We start from the raw sequence: 18,189 nt of genomic DNA, 5'->3' as shown, positions 1-18,189 counted from the left end.
TCGAAAAAGAAATGATTGTCGCAAGAACAGACTCAGCATATAGGAAAGTCAAAAGTAGCTTAGGTGACATTAAAAGCAAGTGTGACAACATTAAGAGTGCAACGAGTATTCCACTATTAAACGCAGAGGAGAGAGTGGATAGGTGGAAAGAATACATTGAAAGATTCTATGAGGGAGAAGATTTATCTGATGTGATAAAAGAAGAAACGGGAGTAGATTTAGAAGAGATAGGGGATCCAGTATTAGAATCAGAATATAATAGAACTTTGGAGATAAAATAAGGCAGACGGGATAGATAACATTCCATCTGAATTTCTAAAATCATTGGGGGAAGTTGCAAGAAAATTACTATTCACGTTGGTGTGTAGAATCTACGAGTCTGACGACATACCATCTGACTCTCGGAAAAGCATCATCCACACAATTCCGAAGACGGCAAGAGCTGAAATGTGCGAGAGTTTCTGCACAATTAGCTTTACAGCTCATGCATACAAGTTGCTTACAGGAATAATATACAAAAGAATGGAAAAGAAAACTGAGGATGCGCTAGATGACGAGCAGTTTGGCTTTAGGAAAGGTAAAGGCACGAGAGAGGCATTTCTGACGTTACGGTTAATAATGGAAGCAAGAGTAAAGAAAAATGAAGACAAGTTCATAGGATTTGTCGACCTGGTAAAAGCGTTCAACAATGTAATATGGTGCAAGATGTTCGAAACAATTGGGAGAGACGAATCATATAGAATATGTACAACAGCCAAGAGTGGACGACCAAGAACAAATTGTTCATATTATAAAGAGTGTAAGAAAAGGATGTGGTTTTTCGCCCCAACTGTTCAATCTGTATATCGAGGACGCAATGATGGAAATAAAAGAAAGGCTTAGGAGTGGAATTAAAATTGAAGGTGAAAGAATATCAGTGATGCGATTCGTTGATGACATTGCTATGCTAGTCACCCATGACTATTAAATTTTCGTCTCCCTACACTATCTCAAGAATTTCCTTTATCTTGTCATACATTTCATCGATCTCTTCGTCATCTGCGGAGCTAGTTGGCATATAAACTTGTACTACTGCGGTAGGCGTGGGCTTCGCATCAATCTGCGCCACAACAATTCGTTCACTATGCTGTTTGTAGTAGCTTACCCGCACCCCTATTTTTTTATTCATTATTAAACCTACTCTTGTGTTACCCCTATTTCATTTTGTATTTACAACCCTGTATTTTTCTGACCAGAAATCTTGTTCCTCCTGCCACCGAACTTCACTAAGTCCCACTATATCAAACTTTGACCTATCCATTTCCCTTTTTAAATTTTCTAACCTAGCTGCCCGATTAAGGGAACTGACATTCCACACTCCGATCTGTAGAACGTTAGTTTTCTTTCTTTTGATAACGACGTCCTCCTGAGCATTCCCCGCCCAGAGATCCTAATGGGGGACTATTTTATCTCCGCAATATTTTACCCAAGAGGACGCCATCATCATTTAACCACACAGTCAAGCTGCATGCTATTGGGAAAAATTACGGCTGTAGTTTCCCCTTGCTTTCAGGTGTTCGCAATACCAGCACAGCATGACTTTTTGGTTAGTGTTACAAGGCCAGATCAGTCAATCATCCAGATCGTTGCCCCTGCAACTACTGAAAAGGCTGCTGCCGCTCTTCAGGGACCACACGTTTGTCTGGCCTCTCAACAGGTACCCCTCCATTGTCGTTGCAACTACGGTATGGCTATCTGTATCTCTGAGGCACGCAAGCCTCGCCACCAATGGCAAGGTCCATGGTTCATTAAGGGGCTTGAAGGAATATTCTTGAAGGAATATTAAAATATAATTTCTGTAGTATAGTATGAGAACAACGTTGGTTGGTTGGTTGCTTGGGGAAGGAGACCAGCGTGGTCATCGGTCTCATCGGATTAGGGAAGGAAGGGGAAGGAAGTCAGCCGTGCCCTTTCTGAGGAACCATCCCGGCATTTGCCTGGAGTGATTTAGGGAAATCACGAAAAACCTAAATCAGGATGGCCGGACGTGGGATTGAACCGTCGTCCTGCCGAACGGGAGTCCAGTGTGCTAACCACTGCGCCACCTCGCTCGGTGAGAACAAGGAGGTGGGACAAAGACTATTTAAGCACAAAGGAAAGAGAAATCACAACTGAAAAATAAATAATTTTTCAGTTATTTTGTTCCTCATGCTCCTATTGTGAATAATAAATATCAGTAGCCTACTGAATCGTACCAAGCAGATCCTACAAAAAACAGTATTAAAGACTGTAAAACTAAGGCATTATGACACTGTAATTGACAGTGAAGGATTATGTGCCTTATATTTTGCTTTACACCTCATAGAACAAGCAAAAGTAAGTCATATGCGATATATAATCCATATATTGAATCTAAGACTACTTTCCGTCATGTATGGTAGCTTCTGTTTATTGCAACTCTAAATAATGTCATTAAATACCAAACTCATTTTTAATATAATGAATGATAATCTTGTTATATGTATTCAACCGAAACTACTCACCTCGAGGCCCTTGGGCACCAGCTGCAAGGCGTTCTGGAAAGAAAAGAAAACTTAAATTTATTAACTTGTATGTAAAAGAACTTACTTCAAGATACAGACCGTGTTTCATAAGGAATTAAGGCGTATATCGATAATTCCGCATCTGCTTGTTAAAAATGTTGTACAATCATTTTACTTTCATTGACTGCAATAATATAATAAATTTTATTTGTGTTTTCATTACATTCTAGCCCATTAAGCATCACATTCATCGTCCCTTTGTGGACCTGAGTGGCATATACTGGCAGTTTCCATACACAATAGTCAACTTAAAATATCATGCCAAATAACTTTTTTAGACCTTTGATCACTTTTTAAAATAAAATTACTTGATACTACATGGTAACATAGCTTTCAGATGAAGGAAGCAAGCCTTAATGAGGCGAAATATGATTCACGAAACTGGATTACAAACATGACAAGATCATATGTTGTCTATGTTGCACTGTGACTTCGAAACTGCTGTTGTTTATAATACTAAAAATAAATTAAAACAACTATCTCCACCAGTCATTTTTATTTTCTCACATGATGCATTTTGATGGATTACGTCTTCATCTTCAGGTGGGACAGGTTTGTTTACTAAATGTAGCCATCTGTTTGTTTTGAACTTCATGTTACAAATGGCCCAGCATAAAGAACCCACAGGGTTGTTGAAAATATACGTTTTCATCAATAAGTGGCACACACGCGAAACAACACATAAATAATGAAGATGCGTATTTATGAGGACTATGAGGGACCGTTCCGCTGGAACATCTCCGAAATGAAGTTTGAAACAAACAGCTAGCTACATCCAACAAACAAAATGGAGTGAAGACCTCTGATCCAGCTAGCTCATGGAAAGCATCGTTGGTGAAACTGAAAGTGAGTAGGTTGAGGGTTTACGTATTGAATCATAAAAGTCGAAACTGCCGAGTATAACACGTGCAAATAACATATCTTTGATGGTGTCTACCTGGGTCAGGCCATAGTCATAACAGACGAATTATGCCTCAGTTTTCTATGGAAAAATAAACAAATAATTATAAGAAGCCATTCCATCCTCTTTATTGTACTGCTGCCTTCTGTAGCCTGTTGTCACATTTCCTCATCACGTGTCACATTGTAAGTTATGCTTATAATAATGTTGAAGTTTGTATCTGGCTTTGATTACTGCAGTGACTTTTTACTACCAATTGTTTCATTCATTTAGTCCTGGTGAATTAATAGGAAGTTGGAAGCACATTCAACGTAAAAAAAAGATTATCAAATGTTTCAAGGTAGATTACGCTAGCCGGCTGCGGCGGCCGAGCGGTTCTAGGCGCTACAGTCAGGAACAGGGCGACCGCTACGGTCGCAGATTCGAATCCTGCCTCGTGGATGTGTGTGATGTCCTTAGGTTAGTTAGGTTTAAGTAGTTCTAAGTTCTAGAGGACTGATGACCTCAGATGATAAGTCCCATAGTGCTCAGGGCCATTTTTGAAGATTAGGCTAAAGCCTTCACACACAACAGTGGTTCACAAACTCTGATGCAAAAAGGAATTTTCTCAGGGATCAAAACAAAATGAATCTTTTATGTTTCGGCAAAAAAAAACAGGAAATTACTTTTTAAAGTTCATTACTATAATCACTATTTCGTAATACTGTAATACAGTACTAGCATTATGACGTGACATGGTGTGGTGGAAGTTAAAGATTGTGCAAACGAATATAGGAATCACTTCTTCCTCACACTGTTCACCCACGAGGCTACAACACTAAAATTTAGACACATAATCATACACTATTGGCCATTAAAAATGATACACCACGAAGATGACGTGCGAAATATAACCGACAGGAAGAAGATGCTTTGATATGCAAACGATTAGCTTTTCAGAACATTCACACAAGGTTGGCGCTGGTGGCGACACCTACAACGCGCTGACGTGAGGAGAGTTTCCAACCGATTTCTCATACATAAACAGCAGCTGACCAGCCTTGCTGGTGAAACGTTGTTGCGATGATTCGCGTAAGGAGGGAAAATGCGTACCATCACGTTTCCGACTTTCATAAAGGTCGGATTGTAGCCTACCGCGATTGCAGTTTATCGTATCGCGACTTTGCTGCTCGCGTTGGTCGAGATCCAGTGACCGTTAGCAGAATACTGAATCTGTAGGTTCAGGAGGACAATACGGAATGCCGTGCTGGCTCCCAACGGCCTCGTATTACTTGCAGTCGAGATAACAGGCAACTTATCCGCATGGATGTAACGGATCGTGAAGCCACGTCTCGATCACTGAGTCAACAGACGGGAACGGATGCAATACAACAACCGTCTGCACGAACAGCTCGACGACGTTTGCAGCAACATGGACTATCAGCTCGGAGACCGTGGCTGCGGTTAACCTTGACGCTGCATCACAGACAGGAGCGAATGAGATGGTGTACTCGACGACGAACCTGGGTGCATGAATGGCAAAAAGTCATTTTTTCGGATGAATACACGTTCTGTTTACTGCATCATGATGGTCGCACCCGTGTTTGGTGAAATCGCGGTGACCGCACATTGGAAGCGTGTATTCGTCATCGCCACACTGGCGTATCACCTTGCTCGATGGTATGGGGTGCCATTGGTTACACGTCTCGGTCACCTCTTGTTGGTATTGACGGCACTTTGAACAGTGGACGTTATATTTAAGATTTGTTACGACCCGTGGCCCTACCCTCCATTTGATCCCTCAGGAACCCCACATTTCAACAGGATAATGCACGACCGTATGTTGCAGTTCCTGTACAGGCCTTCTTGGATACGGAAACTGTTCGACTGCTGCCCTGGCCAGCACATTCTCCAGATCTCTAACCAACTGAAAACGTCTGGTCAATGGTGGCCGAGCAACTGGCTCGTCACAATACGCCAGTCACTACTCTTGATGAACTGTGATATCGTGTTGAAGCTGCATGGGCAGTTGTACCTGTACACGTCATCCAAGTTCTGTTTGACTCAATGCCCAGGTGTATCATGGCCATTATCACGTCCAGATGTGGTTGTTCTGGGCACTGATTTCTCAGGATCTATGCACCCAAATTGCGTGAAAATGTAATCACATGCCCGCATCTCGTGGTCGTGCGGTAGCGTTCTCGCTTCCCACGCCCGGGTTCCCGGGTTCGATTCCAGGCGGGGTCAGGGATTTTCTCTGCCTCGTGATGGCTGGGTGTTGTGTGCTGTCCTTAGGTTAGTTAGGTTTAAGTAGTTCTAAGTTCTAGGGGACTTATGACCACAGCAGTTGAGTCCCATAGTGCTCAGAGCCATTTGAACCATTTTGTAATCACATGTCAGTTCTGGTGTAATATATTGGTCAAATGAATACCCGGTTATCATTTGCATTTCTTCTTGGTGTAGCAATTTTAATGGGCAGTAGTGTATATGCTCAAATATTTCATGTAAATTCCATGTCTGAGGTGTAGTTATTTCCCAAAATTGACCATAAATTACTTCATTATTTAGTTCGCAACATATGAATGAACTATTTTATAGTAGAACACAAATTAACAATGTAATGGCTACTAAATTTTCAAATAGCCTACATGCTATTATTATTATTATTGTTATTATTACTATACATTCCATTGGTCAAATAGAAAACCTGAGGTTTTCTAATTTCTGCCACTTCAGAAGTAATGATCACAGCATTTAAGTGATTTGCAAACAGTAAGAGCAGTGCGGACATTTCAAATCGGTTGATTTTAAATGGGGGTGCGGTATGTCCCTGAACCAAGTTTCACAAGGAGGGGGTTGGTGTGGAGGGGGCGTGTTTGTAACAACTGTGTACACCCTCACGGTGGGAAACCAGATTTCTTTTGTGAGGAGGAGCTACAGGTGTCACATGCAATGAACTGTTGACTATTTCATGACATTACAAAATAAAAGACTGTTAGGAATAAGTAGTATCAATTGTGTTAATGACTCGGGTGATTAATAAAATATATACAAAACATGATTTATCTTTCTTTAAAAATAAAAGTGTTTAATGAAAGTTCTTTCTCATTCTAAACTGTAGGTAGAGGGCTACCAAGAAATATCTGATCGCACTGAAGAATAATGCTGGGAGGAACGGTTGAATTCATTGATCTCTATTGGGTCATGAATACTGCCCGTATTTTCATCCTCAGACTTTATACAGACACCTAAGAAGTTTTCCATCACCTCGGTCCCGAAAGTTAGCGAAGCTGTACAGAAAATAGGAATAGAGATCAACATAAACGTAATTTCAGCCCTTTTTACTGCTCATGAAATCTACACATTGCACCACCATACAGCGAGACCTTCAGAGGCCGTCGTCCAAATTGCTGTACCTCTAACACCCAGTAGCACGCCCCCTTGCATTGGTGCATGCCTGTATTTGTCGTTCCAAAGTACCCACAAGTTCATCAAGGCACTGTTGGTCCAGATTATCCGGCTCCTCATCGGCGATTCGGCGTAGACCCCACAAAGTGGTTGGTGGATCACATCGTCCATAAACAGCCTTTTTCAATCTATCCCAGGCATGTTCGATAAGGTTCACCTCTAGAGAACATACTGGCCACTCTAGTCGAGCGATGTCGCTCTCCTGAAGGACGTCATTCACAAGATGTGCACGATGGGGGCGCGAATTGTGGTCCATGTCTCGCGAATATGTTGCCGATATGGTTGCACTAACGGTCGGAGGATGGCAGTCAAGTATCGTACTGCCGTTACGGCCACTTATATGACCACCAGCGTCGCACGTCGGCCCCACATAATGCCACCCCAAGACGGCTCGGAACCTCCACCTTGCAGTACACACTGGGCAGCATGTCTAAGGCGTTCAGCCTCACCGGGTTGCCTCCAAACATGTCTCCAACGATTGTCTGGTTGAAGGCATATGCGACACTCATCGGTGAAGAGCACGTGATGCCAATCCTGAGCGGTCCTTTTCGGCATGTTGCTGGGCCCATCTGCACTGCGCTGCATCGTGTCTTGGTTGCAAGGATGGACCTCGCATGGACGTCGGGAGTGAAGTTGCGCGTCATGCAATCTGTTACACAAAGTTTGAGTTGCAACACGATGTTCTGTGGCAGCACGAAAAGCATTATTCAACATGGTGGCGTTGTTGTCAGGGTTCCTCCGATGCATAATCCATACGTAGCGGTCACCCACTGCAGTTGTAGCTCTAGGGCGGCCTGCGTGAGGCATGTCATCGACAGTTCCTGTCTCTCTGTATCTCCTCTAAGCCCGAACAACATCGCCTTGGTTCACTCCGAGACGCCTGGACACTTCCCTTGTTCAGAGCCCTTCCTGGCGCAAAGTAAGAACGCGCACACGATCCATCTGCGGTATTGAGCGTCTACGCACGGTTGAACTACAGACAACACGAGCTGTGTACCTCCTTCCTGGAGGAATGACTAGAACTGAACGGCTGTCAGACCCCCCTCCGTCTAACACGAGCTCCTCATGGGTGGGTTGTTTACATCTTCTGGCGAGTTTAGTGAAGTCTCTGAACGGTCAAAGGGACTGTGTCTATGATACAATATCCACAGTCAACGTCTATCATCAGGAGTTCTGGGAACCGGGTTGATGCACAACTATTTTGATGTGGGTACTTTGAGGAAAGGATATAAATACATTTCTTTCCATTCCACCTTCCTCGATAAGCTTTTACCTCTCCCTGTTTCCATACGACCCTCCGTTAACTATCAGTACACGTTTACATGACCAAGCTCTTCATATGCCTGCCAGCGACTACCTTGATAAACAGACTCGTAGCTGAATCTCTGCAACGACGCATCTCTTGTCACGCACCAGAGAAGTTTACCTATTCGTCCACTGATTGACTACCCGTGGCGTGAAAGAATAATTTATCGAATGTGCGGAAAGTAAATTTATATAAAACGCGATCTATGTGAGGACGTAGTTTTCCACGGAATTATTGCTTAAGTTGTAGCAAAACGCTGTATTTACACTTCATAATTAACAAAGTCTAGGGCATGTTCATGTTTTTACTGTAAAATCTGGAACTTGAAAACGTAGCAGCTACATTATTTGCATGTGAGTGTGTCTTGCAACATTAAGATACCTGAGCAGCGCCACAGAGGGAGTCTACTATATATGTAACGAACACCTCGTGAATAAGCTAAGTAATGAAAAGAACGAAACTCTCCCCAAACAGGCCATGAAGTCCCAACGGCACCGACCGGCCGCCGTGTCATCTCCAGCCCACAGGCGTCACTGGATGTGGATATGGAGGGGCACGTGGTCAGCACACCGCTCTCCCGGCCGTACGTCAGTTTCCGAGAGCGGAGCCGCTACTTATCTGTCAAGTAGCTCCTCCGTTTTCCCCACAAGGGCTGAGTGCACCCCGCTTGCCAACAGTGCTCGGCAGACCGGATGGTCATCCATCCAAGTGCTAGCCCAGCCCGACAGCGCTTAACTTCGGTGATCTGACGGGAAGCGGTGTTACCACAGCGGCAAGACCGTTGGCAACTAACTAATTAGTGTAAAAGAAGTCTAGTCCTCCCCCTTCCTCTATGCATCACTCTGATAAACACATGAACATCAAGTATAGTCCTTCACAACCAAACATTTCCTTTAAGTCGAATTACGTGATCATTAATAAACATTGTGAACTACTGTGCTAGAATATGTTATTTTATTCTGCTTTATTGCCTTCTCATAAAATTTGTGACGTTATGAAGGTAGGATACTGGTCAAATTGCCTGACACGAAAATACAGGCATTCTGCGGTTGGCAGGATACTGATCAAATTGGTTGAGAGGGAAAAGTAGGTCTTCTCCGGCAGGCAATAGCTCTAAACGTAGCACAAAAAAAAAAAAAAAAAAAAAACACAGAACACCACGCCAAACTGATTTATGTGAGGTTACACACCTCTACAGCTATGTAGGTCATGTTTGGTGGAACATAAATGCGTACAAGCGAAAGGTTTGAAATGTATTTTACAATAGCGTATTTATTTGGTTTCTAGAGACAGGAACAGCCTTTGTAGAGAACACCTATGACAAATACCCATTGACAGAATACTGAAGCGTCAAAGAAACTAGTGTTGGTATGCGCATTCAAAAAAAGAGATATGTAACCAGGCAGAATACGGCGCTGCGGTGAACAAAGCCTATGTAAGACAGCAAGTATGTGGCGCCGTTTTTGGATCGGTTACTGCTGCTACAGTTGCAGGTTACCAAGACTTAAGTGAGTTTGAACGTGGTGTTATAGTGGGTACACAAGCGAAGGGACATAGCTTCTCCAAAGTAGCGATGAAGTGGGGATTTTTTCGTACTACAATTTTACGAGTGTAGCGTACAAATAAGGAATCCGGTGAAACATCAAATCTCCGACATCGCTGGGGCCGGAAAAAGATTCTGCAAGAACGCGACCAACGACGACTGACGACAATCGTTCAACATGGCAGAAGTGCAACCCTTATGCAGATTGCTGCAGGTATCAATGCTGGGCCATCAAGAAGTGTCATTGCACGACAGAAAGCTTGACATCTCGCCTGGCCCTGTCAACACAGACATTGGACTGTTGATCACTGGAAACTTGTTCGCTGGTTGGACGTTCTCGTTTCAAATTGTATCGAGCAGGTGGGCGTGTACGGGTATGGAGACAACCTCATGAATCCATGGAAACTGCATATCAGCAGAGGACTGTTCAAGCTTGTGTAGGCTCTCTAATGGCGTGGGGCGTGTGCAGTTGGAGTGATGTGGAACCTCTGATACGTCTAGATACGATTCTCACCGGTGACACGTACGTAAGCATCCTGTCTGATCACTTGTATCCATTCATGTCCATTGTGCATTCCGACGGACTTGGGCAATTCCAGCAGGACAATGCGACACTAGGGACAGTTCCAGCATTGCTACAGACTGGCTCCGGGAACATTCTTTCGAGTATAAATACTTCCACTGGCCGCCAAACTCCCCAGACATGAACATTATTGAGCATATCTGGGATGACTTGCAACGTGCTCTTCAGAAGACATTTACGTCACCCGGATCTCTAACGGATTTACGGACATCCCTGTAGGATTTATTGCGTCAGTTCTCTCCAGCACTACATAAGACATTAGTCGAGTCCATGCTACGTCGTGTTGCGGTACTTCTGCGTGCTCGCTGGGACCCTACACGATATTAGGCAGGTGTACCAGTTTGTTAGGCTCTTCAGTGTGGATCAGGTAAGTTTTTTTGCTAGGTAGTGCTCAGCAATACCTTTTGTAGTATCCACGGGAAAAGGGAAAGTCCTGTCAGTGCGAAGCATAACTCACGGAAAGTTACGAGACTGGAGGTACTGGTCACATAGGCTCAACAACAGCCAGACCTCGAAGGGAGGTTTCATAAAATATCACAGGCTCCTAAACGCGTACAGGGGAAAACGCTGACCAGAGGCGCCAGGGCGATGAAGGTCGTGTATAGTGGTGACATTATAAGGTATAAAAACGAGAGTGATATAAATGCATATAAGGAGATGTGTAAGAGGCGCAAGAAGGGACAGAGTCCGTGCAAGGGGCACCTGTACGTCATTAAGAATCCATAGCCGGCCTAAGACAGTGCAACGACAAATGCAGTTAGTACTGTTAGTTCCATTTTAAGTAGACATAGCGGTACTACCTAGTCACCGCCTCTGTGTAAAGACTTGTCCTCTTTATGGGTACAGTTCTCTTAGAGCTGGTATACCAGGGGTCGATACTATTTTCTGAGTACAGTCAGAACCTGTAAAACACTCATACTGTTGGTAATTTCAATACTTATAGAAACCTCTCACTTTCCGTAATAATGAAATTTTAACATCATAAGTAATGACACACTCTCACTTAGAACTACTCCCACATTCCCCAACCTTGTTGCCCAGTCACAAGCAATACTATCTATTGGGACACGAGAATTTTCTATCCCTGGGTTTCCTTAAGACCCAGTATCATTATCATCCTTAGTAGATGTTGGGAAGTAATCGGGAAGGAGACGTTATGTGACACTATAATGTTTTTAGTCACTTATGCAAGCATCAGTAATTGTGGGTTTTTTCCGTGGAGGTTAAAATATCTCATTATTAGACCGTTCTATAAGAAGGATGACCCCACAAATATCAATAATCCTCTTTAATGTCATGCCTTATACAATTCTCTAAAAGTTTTGAGAAGGTTATGTACTCACTTCCTGGTTGTCACACAACTGTATGGTAATGGGAGATTTGGCCAATCACAGATTGTATTTGAGAAAGAGCACTCTACTGAGTGACCGTGATGCATTTACTGAGCCCACAATAATTATCTTAAAATGATAAAATATATCACCATTTTGGAAATTTTGTGGTTTGTCAAAGAGGTCTGATTGTGTGGATCATAACATTTTATGGTACTGGAGTAGTTAGCAGACGCCTTGTTGAGCTCCTATTTAGTAAACATAAATCACCCTAGCCTCTTTGATTAATACAAAAAGAGAAGCCACGCATGGAGAGATATGACAATGAGAGTTCTACATGGTTAGAATATTGGCACACTACTGTGTGTTTTAATTATTGTATTTGGATCAGAAGGAAGAAATAGTCCAGCTTGGAGATCATACAAACATTGTTGAGAAGCTGAGCAAAGAATTATATGTAGAGAAAATAATAAGGGATGGTCTTGTGAAAGTTGGTGACTGGTCCTGCACAACTGGACTACCTTTAAACTTTGAAAAACACAGCTGATCCAGTTTAGCACTGTTGGAAATATACCACTTCCTGTTAATCTAGTGTACTACTAAGAAATAATAAACAGGGTAGAAAGTTTTAGGTTCTTATATGTTGATATTAACGAAAATTTAAATGGAAAAACTATATATCAGACCTGCTACAAGGTTTTGGTTCACCTACATTTGAATCAATCGTTTTTATATGTGCGTAACTCATTTGTACCGTTCCGATGTTTTCCACTTCTTAGGTCCTACAGAGGTAGGTCTATCATTAGTGTTTAAAAGAAGACCAGTGATGCTATTGATTGGGTAGTAAAGGAAAACGAAGTTGATAATTATTTTTGAATGAGCTATAGTGACTAACATGCACCAACTTAAAAAAAAGAAAAAAGAAAAAAAAACGGGCATGGAAACAGCTGAAGAGCGAGTAGCAATTGTTTGTTACTTATAAAATTTTATTACCTCACAAATGTTGTCTGATGCAGATATTGCAAGTTATACTGAAATTGTAAGTAGAATAAGGAAAAAGAGGAAGAATTTCTTCCAGTTACATTAGTAACAAAATAAAAGCTGCTACATTGAAGGTACTAAAATTACACTCACGAAAACTAAAACTTCATAAACGGGCTATTACGTTTGATTATCATAAACATAACCTCCAATATCATCACAAAAAGAAAGAAAACAGCTGTAACAAATATCCATTTCATTATTCTGTAATCAACTTGATTTATTTGATCCAGGTGTAAGAAGAATTGTTTCAAAGTAGCTCGAGAGGAAAACTGCTTAGAAATTCGTACAAACTTTTACAATATTTCTAATAACAAGTAGAAAAACATATTTTTTTAAGGATTAATAGATCCTCAAGAGGCCTAACAGAGATGACCAAGAAAAAAGTTAAACTCTACAATGTACTTTCTACTACTTTTTATATCATGAGTTAGTTGGTTATTATATGAAGAGGTTTTTAACGTTACAGTAGTGAGAAACAAGTATGAAGAATAAGACAACTTAAGCTCTATGGAAAAACCCCAAATGACAGGAGAGGTAGAGGAGTTACACATAGCCTCGAATTCTCTGTTCATGAGGAATACATCCAGTCATTCCGCTTATGAGAAAGTCATGACACTACTTACAAGGTGTACTATCCTAGTGCAGACTTAAAAGTGAAAATCATGTGGAAATTGTTCTTGAAGAAGACAGTAAAATAGCTTATCACTCTTACTGGAACTTCTTTAGGAACAACTCAAGTTACTGATTTGGAAACCAAAGGCCTATGAAGAGTTGCAGATAAAACTTAGAACTACATTTCTCAGTGATGTAGCAAACCGAACAGCTACTGCAGAATTGATGATACATCAACATACAAGCAGAAAATGTTACTCAGATCTCAAGCAGAAAGTGTCAGGCGGGACAAACAAGGAGATGAATGTATTATCCTTATCATTGTATTACATGCAGAAATCACTTTGGTGGAAGTGCCAGAACAGGAAGTCTTTTATTTAAAACACTTACAGTGAATGTTTTTTTGCATTCATGATACAAAAAGAGGATTTAGTGCAGATAATTTTTACCAGGAAGGAAAAGGTAAAAAGCCCCTAGTGAATTCTGTTCTTTTCTGTTTGGCTGTCTAAAGTCTGTAGTCAAAAGCATCACAGAGGTTAGGTTGTTTTGTGACAACTGTGTTCAACAGATCCAGAACCAGTCTCTGTGCAGTTTCTTGCTATCACTTACAGATTCTGGTCGTTTGCAAAACTACAACAATATTACCCTATGAGAGAGCACAGCTTTCTAGTTGTGGCCGAGATTTTGGGATTATCTGCGGATGGCTTAGTTGCTATGACAGAATTTTAATTATCCATCAGATTAACACTTGGTTCAAGAATCATAAAAGAAGGTTGTATACCTGGAAGAATCCTGGAGATACTAAAAGGTATCAGATAGATTATATAATGGTAAGACAGAGATTTAGGAACCAGGTTTTAAATTGTAAGACATTTCCTGGGGCAGATGTGGACTCTGACCACAATCTCTTGGCTATGAACTGCAGATTGAAACTGAAGAAACTGCAAAAAGGTGGGAATTTAAGGAGATGGGACCTGGATAAACTGAAAGAACGAGAGGTTGTAGAGTGTTTCAGGGAGAGCATAAGGGAACAATTGACAGGAATGGGGGAAAGAAATACAGTAGAAGAAGAATGGGTAGCTCTGAGGGATGAAGTAGTGAAAGCAGCAGACGATCAAGTAGGTAAAAAGACGAGGGCTAATAGAAATCCTTGGGTAACAGAAGAAATATTGAATTTAATTGATGAAAGGAGAAAATATAATAATGCAGTAAATGAAGCAGGTAAAAAGGAATACAAACGTCTCAAAAATGAGATCGACAGGAAGTGCAAAATGGCTAAGCAGGGATGGCTAGAGGACAAATGTAAGGATGTAGAGGCTTGTCTCACTAGGGGTAAGGTAGATACTGCCTACAGGAAAATTAAAGAGACCTTTGGAGAGAAGAGAACCACTTGTATGAGTATCAAGAGCTCAGATGGCAACCCAGTTCTAAGCAAAGAAGGGAAGGCAGAAAGGTGGAAGGAGTATATAGAAGGTTTATACAAGGGCGATGTACTTGAGGACCATATTCTGGAAATGGAAGAGGATGTAAATGAAGATGAAATGGGAGATACGATACTGCGTGAAGAGTCTGACAGAGCACTGAAAGATCTGAGTCGAAACAAGGCCCCGGGAGTAGACAACATCCCATTACAACTACTGACGGCCTTGGGAGAGCCAGTCCTGACAAAGCTCTACCATCTGGTGAGCAAGATGTATGAGACACGTGAAATACCCTTAGACTTCAAGAAGAATATAATAATTCCAATCCCAAAGAAAGCAGATGTTGACAGATGTGAAAATTACCAAACTATCAGTTTAATAAGTCACAGCTGCAAAATACTAACGCGAATTCTTTACAGACGAATGGAAAAACTGGTAGAAGAGGACCTCGGGGAAGATCAGTTTGGATTCCGTAGAAATGTTGGAACACGTGAGGCAATACTAACCTTACGACTTATCTTAGAAGAAAGATTAAGGAAAGGCAAACCTACGTTTCTAGCATTTGTAGACTTAGAGAAAGCTTTTGACAATGTTGACTGGAATACTCTCTTCCACGTTCTAAAGGCGGCAAGGCCAAAATACAGGGAGCGAAAGGCTATTTACAATTTGTACAGAAACCAGATGGCAGTTATAAGAGTCGAGGGGCATGAAAGGGAAGCAGTGGTTGAGAAAGGAGTGAGACAGGGTTGTAGCCTCTCCCCGATGTTATTCATTCTGTATATTGAGCAAGCAGTAAAGGAAACAAAAGAAAAATTCGGAGTAGGTATTAAAATTCATGGAGAAGAAGTAAAAACTTTGAGGTTCGCCGATGACATTGTAATTCTGTCAGAGACAGCAAAGGACTTGGAAGAGCAGTTGAACGGAATGGATGGTGTCTTGAAGGAAGGATATAAGATGAACATCAACAAAAGTAAAACAAGGATAATGGAATGTAGTCGAATTAAGTCGGGTGATGCTGAGGGAATTAGATTAGGAAATGAGACACTTAAAGTAGTAAAGGAGTTTTGCTATTTAGGGAGTAAAATATCTGATGATGGTCGAAGTAGAGAGGATATAAAATGTAGACTGGCAATGGCAAGGAAATCGTTTCTGAAGAAGAGAAATTTGTTAACATCGAGTATAGATTAAAGTGTCAGGAAGTCGTTTCTGAAAGTATTTGTATGGAGTGTAGCCATGTATAGAAGTGAAACATGGACGATAACTAGTATGGACAAGAAGAGAATAGAAGCTTTCGAAATGTGGTACTACAGAAGAATGCTGAAGATAAGGTGGGTAGATCACGTAACTAATGAGGAGGTATTGAATAGGATTGGGGAGAAGAGAAGTTTGTGGCACAACTTGACTAGAAGAAGGGATCGGTTGGTAGGACATGTTTTGAGGCATCAAGGGATCACAAATTTAGCATTGGAGGGCAGCATTGAGGGTAAAAATCGTAGAGGGAGACCAAGAGATGAATACACTAAGCAGATTCAGAAGGATGTAGGTTGCAGTAGGTACTGGGAGATGAAGAAGCTTGCACAGGATAGAGTAGCATGGAGAGCTGCATCAAACCAGTCTCAGGACTGAAGACCACAACAACAACAACAGATTATGAAGTACATTATTCACAGTACAGAAAAGTAGGCAAATTCAAAGGTAATAGAAGTCAAAGCATCCACAATTGAAGACTTCATGTGCTGATGGATGAAACACAATAAGAAAAACACTTTTCTGAGGAAACAAGGACCAAGTGTATAACTGAAAGAGATAACTGTGGAATCAGCACTCTGTTCCACTTTGTTTGCTTCTGTGACAGATACAGATATGTGAAAGGATACAGTAATATTGATCATAGCGTCTAAGAGGGGATATCTTCCTCCACCATCAGAATTTGCGTATTCCTGAAGAACAGTTCCAGTTGCAGAGAAAATAATGCAAGACTTCCAGTAGATGAAGCAGTATATTATACGCGAATGTAAGGCATTTTATGAGGAAATATTCAGCTGGTCAACAGATAATAATGGTGTAGAGAGCGATTGAAAAAAGTGAGTTTCAATTTATTTGCATGTTTTTTAACCTTCTCCAATATTATGCACTTTGATTAAAGTTTTATTCTTTGTGTGTGGTTCTGAATGATTTACAGTGTAATGGAATGTTAATCACCAGGCCTCCATTACGTTTCTGCATGTCATTAAGACAATATAGTTTAAAACTATGAATTTTTCCAATTTTAAAACCCTAACAACTACTATTAGGTGTTACAAATAGTGAAAAGGTACACTAAAAACCAATAAACTTTCATTAAAACTCTGTTGTTATGTTTAGAAGTTTATATTTTCAAACAGTTTGCTTCTAAATTATTTTTCTTCAATTTCCCACACATTTATATTTCTTGATATAGACTCTTCATCTGCCATACGACTAATAGTAAACTTCCGTGATATTGAAGTCAGAAAATTAAGATATCTTGCTTATCTGCTTGTTTAATGTAGGATAATATTCTTGGTTAACTCCTCCAATAGACAAATAGCATTCAGTTCACAAAGGAGAGTAATGAGAATTATCTGTTTAATACACGTATGCACATGCCACAGGCATCTCTTTAAGCATAGGGAATATTAACCATGGCCTCACACGATATTTATTCATGTATGAATTTTTTTATCAATACTTCATCTGAGTTTGAGAGTAACTGAGATATTCACAAGTTTAACAATAGAAGGAAGAAAGGGTCTAACTTTGGCACAGAAAGGATTGATATCTGGAGCTGTAAATTTCTTTGGAACTTTATCCAATGAAATAAAATATTTGTCAGAAAGCAAAGAGCAAAGGTGACGACTATGAGTATTCTCCATAGGAGATCCTTGTGTATCATAGAGAAATTCTTGGATATATGCATGGAGATTTTTTATTATATATATATATATGGACAGAATGTAGTCATTTTCTTCGTATAAAAAACTATGTGTTGTATATTTGTTCATTTGACATATTCCACACTATAACATTTATTGTGAATTTTGCCATTTCAAGGAAGCGTATTTTTTATCTCCGTTAAATTGATATGTTCGACATCTTAACATTTATTGTGAATATGATCTAAGGAACTCTTAGCTAGACAGTTAACCCTGTAGAGACTATTCAAAACTCAGACTTGACAAGACAAAATGCACTTGGTTTGGTAATGATTGTCTGATACACAATAACAACTAGCACTTGATGATTTGGAGAATGCAAGAAAACAGCTATGAGAAAGAAACTGACAGCATAAAACAGACCTACAGTGAAGGATCAAAGAAACTGATATGCATATTCAAATACAGAGATATGTAAACAGGTAGATTACGGCGTGGCGGTCGGCAACGCCAGTATAAGACAAC

The 18,189-nt window shown here is 40.8% G+C and overlaps 1 protein-coding gene across 1 annotated transcript in view; it reads right to left on the bottom strand.

Moving 5' to 3' along the window:
• The window catches only part of LOC126108298 (uncharacterized), a 535,066-nt gene that overhangs the window by 319,672 nt on the left and 197,205 nt on the right, over positions 1–18,189 (bottom strand). Inside the window, exon 10 of the mRNA XM_049913520.1 lies at positions 2,523–2,555. Within this exon, the coding sequence (XP_049769477.1) occupies positions 2,523–2,555 (33 nt within the window). The remainder of the gene's footprint in view (positions 1–2,522; positions 2,556–18,189) is intronic.

Source organism: Schistocerca cancellata, chromosome 11 (genome assembly GCF_023864275.1).
Source record: "Schistocerca cancellata isolate TAMUIC-IGC-003103 chromosome 11, iqSchCanc2.1, whole genome shotgun sequence".
Classification (NCBI taxonomy): Eukaryota; Metazoa; Arthropoda; class Insecta; order Orthoptera; family Acrididae; genus Schistocerca; species Schistocerca cancellata.
Note: the sequence above shows the minus strand (reverse complement) of the source record. Positions and strands in the feature narration are given on the sequence as shown.